Source organism: Phytophthora infestans, genomic scaffold, assembly GCF_000142945.1.
Source record: "Phytophthora infestans T30-4 supercont1.36 genomic scaffold, whole genome shotgun sequence".
NCBI lineage: Eukaryota > Oomycota > Peronosporomycetes > Peronosporales > Peronosporaceae > Phytophthora > Phytophthora infestans.
The window spans coordinates 174,948-187,922 of NW_003303723.1; the positions used below are offsets into that span (position 1 = coordinate 174,948).

The window sequence follows — 12,975 nt, forward strand, 5'->3', positions numbered from 1 at the left end:
CGATGGCCCGAGCAAGTTTTGCCTTACTCAGAGCTACAGCCTTTCGCAGCGACGCGAGGAGATTAGCCGATTGCGTGGCAGTAGCCTCCAATCGAGACACTTGCTGTTGAGCCGACGAGAGCTGAGTTGACAAGTCGACATTGCTGAGAGCAAGCGAGTCCAGTCGCCGAGTCAGTGCGCGGCTCTCCTCCTGAGCAGCTTGATTGTCAGCTTGGAGATCGCCGATGATCTTTGGATAATCAAGCGCGGCGTAGTTGCCTTTCAAGATATCCAACAGTTCCCCCGCGGAAGAAGCATGCAAAATCGCTCGCCGCTGCACGGGATCGGAGGGCTCCACGGAACGAGTAAATCCGTAAGCCATGAGCCTCGCCAAGAAGGTCAATTCTTCTCGGCGATCATGCCCTTGCTCGTTAATTCTGGCCATGAGAGAGTCAAGACTCACTGGAGCAGCCAAGCTTGGCTGATTGGTGGCGCCCGAAGTGGTGTCGCCCGGCAAGCTCGGTGGACCAGGAAGGCGCACGCGAGAAGACTCTGCCGACTCCGCGTCAGACTCATGGGAAGTTGTCAAGTCAACCAGCCCAGCTTCATGCCGGTCGCTGACCCCACGAGTACCGACGGGTCGAGGAATCGACTCAGCTGGCACGCCTTCACCTCGACGAGGAGTTGGAGAAGAAGGATGGTGCCACGGGTTGTGCTGGAACAACATGCGAAGAGTAAGGAGCTGCCAAGTGAGTGACAGCGGAAGCAACGAACGTACCAAAGAAGGTGGTGGGGAGCCGCGAGACGTCATCAGCCGAGTACGGACCAACGGTGGCAGAACAAAATGAAGGATTAAGACACTCACCAGCTCGGCTCGTATCATAACCGGGGCAGTTGTGGTGTAGGGATTTCCAGATTCGACCATACGCCGACCTACTTTAGGTCAAGAATCGGCTCGGTCTGATAACCCAGAGCTTAGGAGCCAAGAATCACGGTAAGTACTCGGCGATCTGTCCGGATATGCTATCCGGACAGCCGCTGAGCTCAACGGTCGCCGGAACTCAGCTGAAGGGTCGGTAAAGATCCGAAACGACTACATTTCATTAGATATTTGTATGAGAAGCATAGGATTAAATAGGGGGAGCCAAAAGGGCTCCCAGAAGATAACAGAGCAGAATTTTCCTAGTCCAAGACACGTGTACACTTTTCCGGTAAGTCCCTGCATAGGGCTGGATTATGCCTGCCGTCAATACTCGAGAGGCATAGCTTGTAGGGTATTGACTGGTAGCGCCAAGAGATTAGGTCGGTCCGGGTAGGACAAAGTCTCGCTACGCGCGAAAGAAAGTCCCGCATACTCAGCGGGCCGGTACGTCGGATAGCCCGGGTGCCGTAACACTTCTAGCTGAGCAGCCTCTGCGCTCGGTGACCTGTAAAAGCGCTCGCGCGCCGTCGTCCATCCTTTGGTGGAGGACACAGGGTTGTGAACGAGCTCAGCCGAACCAAACTCGGCGGAGCCTCGGAAGTGATCTGACTTGGTTAGTCGGAACCGAGTGGAAGCGAGCCACTCGTCTGTCCCGGAAGGGCCGGACCGCGAGGGGACCACCCTCTGCGCAGGCCATACAAACCGCCGACCTAACTCGGCGATTCGTTGTGGTTTGTGTAAGGAATCCACATCTGACGATATTTGTGTGTTCTACTACACCACACTTGACTTGACCGCTTCCTATTGCATGGGCGTTGAGGGTGAGAGTGAAGACGATCGACCGGCCAAGCTGCAAACTCCGGCGACTGACACGCGTACTCGGTAGACTTAACTTGGTTACGGTATCGACCAATATACCTCCCGCTACATTCTCGAAGTCTATTTACGAAGACACTTGTTGCTGATGAGGCAAATTTCACTCTGTTAATTCTTAAAGTCTTGCGGTCCACTACCTTGCATATCCTATGATCACCAAACTGGCCCTTGAAGGTAATATCGTACTTACCCGGCATGGGTACAAATCAGTCGATCGACTTAGTCGATCGTGTATCGAAATAACTGTACCTTGTAGATCCGATCTCGCCGATTGCGTATGCACTCGCTGATGCGCCTTCGTCACTGATGGTATTCCAACACCCGATCGGGTCGTAGTCCATCAATCCACTTCCCAACTTAACCAACAGGCGCTTCACCACATAAGACTGATGAATTTATAAGTAAACTTAGCTTGGGTCATATACAAACTAGAGGTAACCTATAGTGCAGCTAAGTAGTCATGACCTGACAGACTCCTAGATCACCTGGTATCGTGTACCAGGTGTCCACAAGAGTGCCAGGTCAATCTTTATGTAGCCTGGGGTACACTGGATTGTACCCTATAGGGTGCGTACTGCTGGAGTGTTTGCCCGTCTGGCTTCTTCGTTCCGACGCGCCTCTTCCTCCAGTCGAGCCTGTTCCGCCATCTGCGCCTTGTTCATCGACGTCTTGTGCGTCCGCGCCATGCTAGCGCAGTAGGGAGAGCTGGGGGTGGCGGCTGAGGGCTCTCAAAGGCGTACAGAAGGTGCTGGTAGCCGAGGACTGCCGTGGCACGATCCCTCCACTTGATGGTTCTGAAACCAAAGCAAAATAACCGTAAGATAAATTACTTTAATTACACTTGGACAAACCCTGTCTCATCGGAAAGGTTGCAGTTACTAAACTAAAAAATGGCACCTCAAAAGTACTACAAAGTACATGTAAGTTTGCCCATTCCCAAATTTGTAGTTCGAAGACTATCCAATGTCGTATTGGTCTTTCTCTGTGATCCGATTCGGACATCATTTCTGGGTTGGCCACAATCGAGCAACCTGTGAGTTGTGTAGAGTGCACACACCATTTTTTAAAGCTGCTTTTTGGTCTCTCGGAAAATGGGAGGCTCGCTTTTCCGTCGGAGGGGGATAGCTGGCGGGCAGAGATAGCGTATCAAGCGGGGAAGGGGGGGGGGACGTTGGACGGGCAGGAAACAGGGGCAGCGGATGTAGTACGTAGCGTAGCTCTAGAGGCTTCATTATAGAGAGGAGGCATATTGGCTGACGCAGTGACTGCTGTATCGGTTGTAGCGAGTGGACTAGGAAGTCGTTAACGCCCAAGGGCGACGTCTCTGCAAGGCGGTCTACCACGTTGGCGGAGGCAGTCGTCGCTGCATCGTCGATGACGGCAAGTACCTCCCGGATGTAAAGTGTCACCCTATGGGGTCGTCGCTGCGCGATCGAGACTACAGTACGGCGTGCACGAAGGTGGGCGTGCTGCTGTTGCCTCGACTTACCGCTACGCCCATGATCGCGAAGATATTTGGTGGGTGGAGACGTCGTCATGCTGACATGCGCAAGGCCTCTGTCTCTCTTGAATCGGTAGATTGGTATGCCCTGGTCCATGCTTCTATGGGCGGTCGCTTGGTCTGGTGAGCGTGTTTCAAGCGTCGACAACGATTTAGTGCTGTCGCTTTATGGAGTCTGACCACTTGGTGACGATCTGAACAGCATAAGGTACGAGTTGGTTGTGTGCGCCCAGTCACTATGCGTGATGGCTGTTGCTTGCATTTGTGTTAATGCAAAGTAATGGCTAGTTAGGCTTCCAGTTTTGGGGTTGACGACTACTGCATCGAAGAATCGATCACGCTGGTGGTCACTGGCAGGTGGAACCCCGCTAACGTAATGTCGCTAAGATGTTGGAGTCGTTCTTCTTCTATAGTGCGTGTATAGGTGGCTTGGACCATGTCGAAAGTTTTGCTGTTATTGGTGCCATCGCGATCAATCCATGATGCGTGGTCACTCGCGAGACCCGCTCGTACGTTTGCTGGGGCTTATTAAATACGCCCTGAGTGGATTTCTCACGGACAAGTCATTGTACGCGTGGTTGCTCACCATGCCCAGCAAGCAGCGGCTAATGAGAAGGAACTGCGGGAACTCACAGATGGATTACGAACTGTCACCGTCAACCTGCAGCGCCGCGAGTGCGTCACTGTGCGACCTCTTGCCATTGCTCTCGGTCGAGCAGGAAATGAGGTGCATCGCCCCGTCGAACACGTCACGTAGCGCCTCCTTCTCGAACACTGGTCTAGTATAGTTGGCTTGCACATGTTGAAAAAGGTTACACGGTGTACCCTACACGTACGACTAGGATCTCGTAAGCATCCACCGAAGATCGATCTCAAGGGCTTGCCCACACTGGTCCAGCCAGTAGCTCTGCAGTGCTGAGACAATGCTACCGCAAATGTGCGCGTCCTCATCTTTCCCGTTCTGTTCTTCGTCCCTGAATTGGATCACAGCTTGCAGATCCCTGTGCTTGTGGAAGATGGAGCACGTTCGCGACACAGCCGACACGTCGCCAGACACACACAAATCGTCGTTGGTATCACCACTCCCAGCACCACTCGACACACTACCACCACCGCTAGACACCAACACTGTGCCGCCCGTCGAAAGGCGGCTAACGCCACCAGACAAGCCACACGACCAGCTGCAGAAGATGCACTAAAGTAGCGACACCTCACCACCGCTAGCTCATATGAAGGCTCGGAAGCCAGCGTCACCACGCCCGAGACAGCGTCAACCGATGGATCGCTGCAAATTGTCGTCGGCACGAGGCGTCGCCACTTACAGAAGCACCCCTCACGACGTTCACGCTGCCGCTGCCAAGCAACTCCGTGCCAGACAAAATGCACACACCACTGTCACTTCACGCCAGAAACAGAGTCACCAGTAGCTGGGAATCTTAGGGATAACTGCTATCTCGTCGCTCCCACCCCTTCAATTTCTCTTTCGCACAGCTTTCTCAAATGTCGTACGAATGTCTTCTCAGGCAACGCAAAACAAATGAATTCGTTCGAGCTACATTCCCCGGGCTCTGCCCGGTACCCAAAAAATTTACGGCTGGCAAAGACAACTCTGAGATCATTCGAAGGAAAGACGATATTAATAGTATTGATATTATTAATTTAAGCTCCACAGGCCGCATTTGTAAGAGCTCGGCGATGCTTTTTTCCACAGACTTTCTAAAGTAGAGACGATAGTATTTTTTAATATTAAAGTAGGCTTCACAACCAGCGCTTTTTGTAGGGACTTTGCGAATATAAATATATTTTACTTCACCTGGCACTTAACACTGCCACCGTGCAATGAAGGCGCGCGGCTGCACGGTCATTGCTGTATCTGCTACCGTGCACCGCACACAACGAATGCATGCGCGCACGATAGATAATTGTTTTAGTCAATTTATATTGCATGTAAAGTATGTATTTGTTTGGAAATCTGATAATATTATTATTAAGGCAAAGCCAAATAGTAATAGTATATTTTGTTTTAATATTTTGCCTAATAATAAATACCAGCCTTACAGTACCGTGCTATTGGCTAATATTTGGACGCAAGTAATTGGTTAAAAATATAATTTGCTAACATACTCACAGTTTGCAAAATGGTGGGCCCTACGTGCAAGCAATTCGAGGCGAAGATTGACCCGCTTCTGCTGGACCCGCAGTGGTCTACGACGGATATCCGGGCGCATTGCGTCTGCTGCTGGAAGCTGCAGTACGGCTACGCATTCCGTAGAATCAGCGGGCGGGGCATCGTGCGGCGCTGTATTGCCTGCGAGAACGGCCCAAAAGCGGTTGAGTTCTGGGGGGAAAAGCCCCCACCACCTGATTCGACCGAAGTGCGCCGCCAGGAAAGCCTGGCGAACGTCAAGAAGGCGATGGGTCCTGACTGGTACCCCAAGAAGAAGAAGAAGAAGCGCAGCCGCCCTTGCAAGCTGACCGCCCGAAACGCCAAGTACATCGAGCAAAAGAAGCAGCAGAAGAGCAGGTGATTTGGATATACATCCTTATAGCCCCTTACCCCGCATAGTTTTTGTATACTGGCTGACGGTGCAAGGCTTGGGGTCGCACATACTGTAAGCTGACTGTGGCGCTACCAAGCGTGTTTACGCACCTATAGAGCGTAGCGCGTTTCATATAATAATTAGCACGAGGTATGTACTGTGGACAGCCGCAAGCTGACCGTCCCTATCTGCATACGCGTCACCGTAGATGGCACGTACACTCGCTCACGTGGGCACACGCAAAACCATGTTATCTGTACCATCAGCTCTTATAGCGTATATTGCACTAATTGGCGCTCACAATTTAAACCACAGTATTGAATAGGGAACTACGTTGAATAAGCTGTGTTTACATAGATACTACCACTGCGTGACAGTGCAGACCGTACAGATGGACGTGGCAAGTCGATGTGTCTGAACGCAATATTGTACTTTAGTGTCCTGTCCATAACGACCGAGATAAGAGCTCGGTTGAGTTGCGGATGACTATAAGGTGTGCCCGCCTCGCGCGTATATATCGCGTTGGCTACTGCTAACAGACGCGCGTTCAGCATACCTGTATCGCTGCGGAATGGCCTGTGCCCAGTCAGCGACGCGCTTGATTATACAGACTAAAACATCAATAGCGTACGCACAGAAAGCTAGCACGACGACGCAAACGTCCCGATAAGGAAACAGGGACCCCATGCATAGGTTGGGTATCACGAGCGCGTGGCAGTTACACTCATTAACGACCTCGCGATATATGCACGGACACATCAAATAGCACGCCGAGCTGATAAGTAGGGCAGCGAAAGTACTCCATCTAATGTACATGAAACTATTATTCAATTTAAAGTCTAACCATCACTACGATCTGATACTCTGCCTACAGCCATATATCTTCGTATGTTGCAGCCGGTAAAAAGAATGTGCACGCAGGGTTGCCTCTTCGTCCGATCTGGACGAGGCCTTTTGTCGTACATATCGGACCCAGTCTGAAAGGATTTACGCCACTCTGTCAGTCAGTAGCTATACAAATAAGTCAGAAAGTACGTCAGCTATGCAAGTAAGATTAAATGCATGCGGAAGATAGTGGAAATACCCTTCAGTAACATCACAAACAGCTCAGCAGAATAATTTCAAAGCATAATACTGATGTTTGTGGCGAACATCGGCAAATACTACCTATCCTAAAAGATACTCCGCGCGCGGAGCTGATTAACATTGCTCTATTCGACCGTCGCAATCGATGATATGTGTCGACTGCCTCACGGCGATGACGTGCAGATTGTAATATGTGTGAGTAGGCGTATTTACTCTAGCTACACTGGGATTCCTCACCGATCTACGCATATTTCGTAGCATCATTGATACTGACCCGTCTTCCGTACAGCATATATTAGCTTTGCAACCACGCGCGCCTCCGATTCGTGTCATTTTAGGAGCAATGCGCTCAAACGAGATTATAGACAAAACCTTCCCGGGTAAGATGGTGTTCATCTTGCAGATCACGTTAAACCCTGGTCATATCTACCATAACACGTGAACACTAAGGATGTGTGCGGTGCTGTTTTGGAACGTAATATACGTAGATCACAGTATACATGTACTATATGTTGCTTCGCTTTGAGAAAAAATTCTAAGCCCATCGCAGCGCAGCGGAGGTGGTCGGCCTTTCTACACCAACCAACCATGCCCTAGCGTCCGCGGAGCGGACGCCCAGACCGCTAGTTTCCCGCCACCTAAACTTGCAGCCTGTCTGTCTGTCCGTCCGTCAATCCGTCCGTCGCACTCCCTGTCTTTCTGCTTTTCCTGCCTTTCCGCATGGCTACACTCGGTCTGTCTAATACAGTTTCGTCCCATCTTACCGACCGCACCTATCTTTCTGACTCGACCTAACTATGCCGAAATTACAAATATATCCAAAAGCGTTACGCAATTAACTCGCGCCCTGATTGGGCAATACCTGCCGACCTGCGACACTGACTAAATCTGTCGCACGATCAGACCGCCTCTCTCCCTCGCGATTGGACGTAAGGTAAACATTTCTGCCGAGCACGAAACGCATCGATTGGCTGCAAACAGTCAGGAGAGCTGCGCAGATACTTGATTATTGCATTCAGCAGCGCAAAATCTGTCGTAAGTACTGCATATCGGGCACAGTAACCACTTTATTTTCTAAGAGCTCTGCACACTTTTAAAATAGAGATATTTATCATTATTAATGTAGACTTCACAGACCAGTATTTTGTAAGAGCTCTTGGATGTTTTTTTCCACGCTCTTTTCAAAGTAAAGACGATATTTGCAGTATTAATATTATTAATATAAGCTTCACAGGCCGCAATTGTAAGAGCTCGGCGATGCTATTTTCCACAGACTTTCTAAAGTAGAGACGATAGTATTTTTTTAATATTAAAGTAGGCTTCACAACCAGCGCTTTCTGTAGGGACTTTGCGAGTATATATCTTTTTTACTTCACCTGGCACTCACCACTGCCACCGTGCAATGAAGGCGCGCGGCTGCACGGTCATTGCGGTATCTGCTACCGTGCACCGCACACGACGAATGCATGCGCGCACGATAGATAATTGTTTTAGTCAATTTATATTGCATGTAAAGTATGTATTTGTTTGAAAATCTGATAATAATATATTAAAGCTAAGCGAAATACTAATATTTAAAAACATTCTAATATTTTGCCTAATAATAAATACCAGCCTTTTATTACCGTGCTATTGGCTAATATTTGGACGAAAGTAATTGGTTAAAACAATATATTTTGCTAACATACTCACAGTTTGCAAAATGGTGGGCCCTACGTGCAAGCAATGCGAGGCGAAGATTGACCCGCTTCTGCTGAACCCCGCAGTGGTCTACGACGAACCCCCAAGCGCGCTGCGTCTGCTGCGGGAAGCTGCAGTACGGCTACGCATTCCGTACAATCAGCGGGCGGGACATCGTGCGGCGCTGTATTGCCTGCGAGAACGGCCCAAAAGCGGTTGAGCTCTGAGGAAAAGCCCCCCCCACCTGATTCGGCCGAAGTGCGCCGCCAGGAAAGCCTGGCGAACGTCAAGAAGGCGATGGGTCCTGACTGGTACCCCAAGAAGAAAAAGAGGCGCAGCCGCCCTCGCAAGCTGACCGCCCGAAACGCCAAGTACATCGAGCAAAAGAAGCAGCAGAAGAGCAAGTAATTGGTAAATATACCTTTATGGCCTCCATGTTTCTACCTATCTTTGTATTTAGTATATTGGCTACAGTGCGAGGTTTATAGCCGCACATACGGTAATCTGCCTATCGCGCAGTCAGTTGTGTTGACACACCTAAATAGAGTAGCGCGTTTCAAATAATATTTAGCACATGGTATCTACTGTGGACAGCCGCAAGCTGACCGTCCCTATCTGCATACGCGTCACCGTAGATGGCACGTACACTCGCTCACGTGGGCACACGCAAAACCATGTTATCTGTATCATCAGCTCTTATAGCGTATATTGCACTAATTGGCGCTCACAATTTAAACCACAGTATTGAGTGGGAACTACGTGCGACGAATAAGCTGCTGTTTACATAGATACTACCACTGCGTGACAGTGCAGACCGCACAGATGGACGTGGCAAGTCGATGTGTCTGAACGCAAAATTGTACTTTAGTGTCCTGTCCATAATGACCGAGATAAGAGCTCACTGAGTCGCGGATGACTATAAGGTGTGCCCACCTCGCGCGTATATATCGCGTTGGCTACTGCTAACAGACGCGCGTTCAGCATACCTGTATCGCTGCGGAATGGCATGTGCCCAGTTAGTGACGCGCTTGATTATACAGACTAAAACATCAATAGCGTAAGCACAGAAAGCTAGCACGACGACGCAAACGTCCCGATAAGGAAACAGGGACCCATGCATAGGTTGGGTATCACGAGCGCGTGGCAATTACCACTCATTAACGACTCGCGATATATGCACGGACACATCAAATAGCCACGCCGGAGCCGATAAGTAGGCAGCGAAAAGTACTCCTCCTAATGTACATAAACTATTATTCAAATTAAGTCTTACCTATCCTCTACGGATATGGAAACTCTACCTACAGCCATATATCTTCGTATGTCACAGCCGGTAAAAAGAATGTGCACGCAGTGGTGCCTCTTCGTCCGATCTGGACGAGGCCTTTTGTCGTACATATCGGACCCAGTCTGAAAGGATTTACGCCACTCTGTCAGTCAGTAGCTATACAAATAAGTCAGAAAGTACGTCAGCTATGCAAGTAAGATAAATGCATGCGGAAGATAGTGGAAATACCCTTCAGTAACATCACAAACAGCTCAGCAGAATAATTTCAAAGCATAATACTGATGTTTGTGGCGAACATCGGCAAATACTACCTATCCTAAAAGATACTTCGCGCGCGGAGCTGATTAACATTGCTCTATTCGACCGTCGCAATCGATGATATGTGTCGACTGCCTCACGGCGATGACGTGCAGATGGTAATATGTGTGAGTAGGCGTATTTACTCTAGCTACACTGGGATTCCTCACCGATCTACGCATATTTCGTAGCATCATTGATACTGACCCGTCTTCCGTACAGCATATATTAGCTTTGCAACCACGCGCGCCTCCGATTCGTGTCATTTTGGGAGCTATGCGCTCAAACGAGATTATAGACAAAACCTTCCCGGGTAAGATGGTGTATATCTTGCAGATCACGTTAAACCCTGGTCATATCTACCATAACACGTGAACACTAAGGATACTGTGTGCGGTGTTGTTTTGGAACGTAATATACGTAGATCACAGTATACACGTACTATATGTTGATTTGCTGTACGTAGAAGCGCTAAGCACACCGCAGCGCAGCTGTGGTGGTCAGCCCGCACTACGCCAACCGACCATGCCCTAGCGTCCGCGGAGCGGACGCCCAGAGCGCTAGTTTCCCGCTCCCTAACCTTGCAGCCTGTCCGTCCGTCCGTCCGTCAGTCAATCAGTCCGTCGCTTTCCTCTCTTGCTGCTTTTACCTGCCTTTTCGCATGGCTACACTCGCCCTTTCTAATACCGTTTCCTCCCATCTTACCGACCGCGCCTACCTTTCTGAGTCGACCTAACTATGCAAAAACTACAAATATATCCAAAAGCGTTACACAATTAACTCGCGCCCTGATTGGGCAATACCTGCCGACCTGCGACACTGACTGGATCTGTCGCACGATCAGACCGCCTCTCGCCCTCGCGATTGGACGTAAGGTAAACATTTCTGCCAAGCACGAAACGCATCGATTGATTACAAACGCCAAAGCGAGTAGTGTTGACAATTCTATATTTACATTTAGCTACGCAAAACCTGTCCTATGTGCATCAAATCGGGGCACGCTAACCACCGCTTTTTGTAAGGACTTTGCAAACATTATTTTTTACTTCTTCTGGCACTCTCCACTGTCAGCGTGCAAGATGGCGTACGGCGCATGGGCCATTGCGCTAACTGCTCCCGTGTACCGCATCGACGAATGCATGCGCGCACGCTGCATTGGGTTTTTAGTCACTTTTATTGCATGTAAAGTATGCATTTGTTTAAATATCTGACAGTATTACTATAAAGCAAAATATTAAATATCAACTTTTTTTTAAATAATAAATATCCGCGTTACATTACCGTGCTATTGGCTAATATTTGGACTAAAGTAATTGGTTAAAATAATATATGTTGCTTACTATCTCACAGCTTGCAAAATGGTGGGCCCTACGTGCAAGCAATGCGAGGCGAAGATTGACCCGCTTCTGCTGAACCCGCAGCGGTCTACGACGGATTACCGGGCGCGCTGCGTCTGCTGCAGGTAGCTTCAGTGTGGCTACGCGTTTCGTACAATATTGCCTGCGAGAACGGCCCAAAAGCGGTTGAGTTCTGGGGGGAAAAGCCCCCACCACCTGATTCGACCGAAGTGCGCCGCCAGGAAAGCCTGGCGAATGTCAAGAAGGCGATGGGTCCTGACTGGTACCCCAAGAAGAAGAAGAAGAAGCGCAGCCGTCCTCGCAAGCTGACCGCCCAAGATGTCAAGTACATCGAGCAAAAGAAGCAGCAGAAGAGCAAGTAATTGGTAAGTACACCCTTTTAGGCCTTTTCCTACCTATTGTTGTATTTAGTATACTGACAGACGGTGCGGGGTTTGGGGCCGCACATACGGTAAGCTGACTATGGCGCTGCCAATAATGTTGACGCACCTACAGAGGGTAGCGCGTTTCATATACTAATTAGCGCATGGTATCTACTGTGAACCCTTGCAAGCTGACCGTCCCTTTCTGCTTGCGCGTTACAATAGATCGAATGTACACTCGCTCACTTGGATACATGCAAACCATGGTATCTGTGCCATCAGCACTCACAGCGTACGTTGCATTAATGTGAGCTCACAAATTGAAACTACAGCATCGAGTGAGCACTACACGCGACGATTAAGTTGCTGTCTACATAGATACGAGCACGTGTGCGGTAGCGCAAACAATACCGGTGGGTGTGGTAAGTCGAACTGTCTGTACGCAGTACTATACTTTAGTGCCCTGTCCAGTATCGCTGCAGTATGGTCTGTGCCTAGTTAGTGACCTGCTTGGTCATATAAACTGATACATCAGAAGCGTAAGCACAGTAAGCCAGCACGACGACGCAAATGTACCGAGAAAGCGACAGTGATCCTATACATAGGTTTTAGATATCACGAGCGCGTGGTATACACCCATTAACGACCTCGCAATATATGCACGGATACATCAAATAGCACGCCGAGCTGATAAGTAGGCAGCAAAAGTACTTCATAGAATATACATGGGCGACGATTCGAATCAAGTCTAAGATATATACGATCTGATAATCTGCCTACTGTTATGTGGCTTCGTATGTTCGTCATACATATCGGAGCCAGTAAATGTCACTCGAAAGGGTCTACGCCACTCTATCAGTCAGAATCTATGCAAATAAGTAAGTATGTGCGTCAGCTATGCAAATAGAATCAATGCATGCGAGAGATAGTGGAAACTACCTTCAGTAATATCATTAAGAGCTCAGCAGAACAATTGCAACGCATAATATTGGTGTTTGTCGTGACTATCGGCTAAATCTACCTGTCCTAAAAGATACTTCGCGCGAGGAGCTGACTAAACCTTTCTCTAATAGACCGTCGCAATCA

General features: G+C 49.2%; 2 protein-coding genes across 2 annotated transcripts; both read left to right on the top strand.

The window, feature by feature from the left end:
• Positions 1-2,740: 2,740 nt before the first annotated feature.
• PITG_14553 (uncharacterized protein) lies at positions 2,741-4,035 on the top strand (the record flags this gene model as incomplete). The annotated part of the gene is made up of 3 exons (XM_002898411.1): positions 2,741-2,788; positions 3,073-3,351; positions 3,946-4,035. The coding sequence occupies 3 exons, from the start codon at positions 2,741-2,743 to the stop codon at positions 4,033-4,035; spliced, it is 417 nt and encodes a 138-aa protein (XP_002898457.1).
• Positions 4,036-4,192: 157 nt separating this feature from the next.
• On the top strand, positions 4,193-4,773 carry PITG_14554 (uncharacterized protein; the record flags this gene model as incomplete). The annotated part of the gene is made up of 1 exon (XM_002898412.1): positions 4,193-4,773. One exon carries the CDS (start codon positions 4,295-4,297, stop codon positions 4,475-4,477), a length of 183 nt encoding a protein of 60 aa, XP_002898458.1.
• Positions 4,774-12,975: the final 8,202 nt, after the last annotated feature.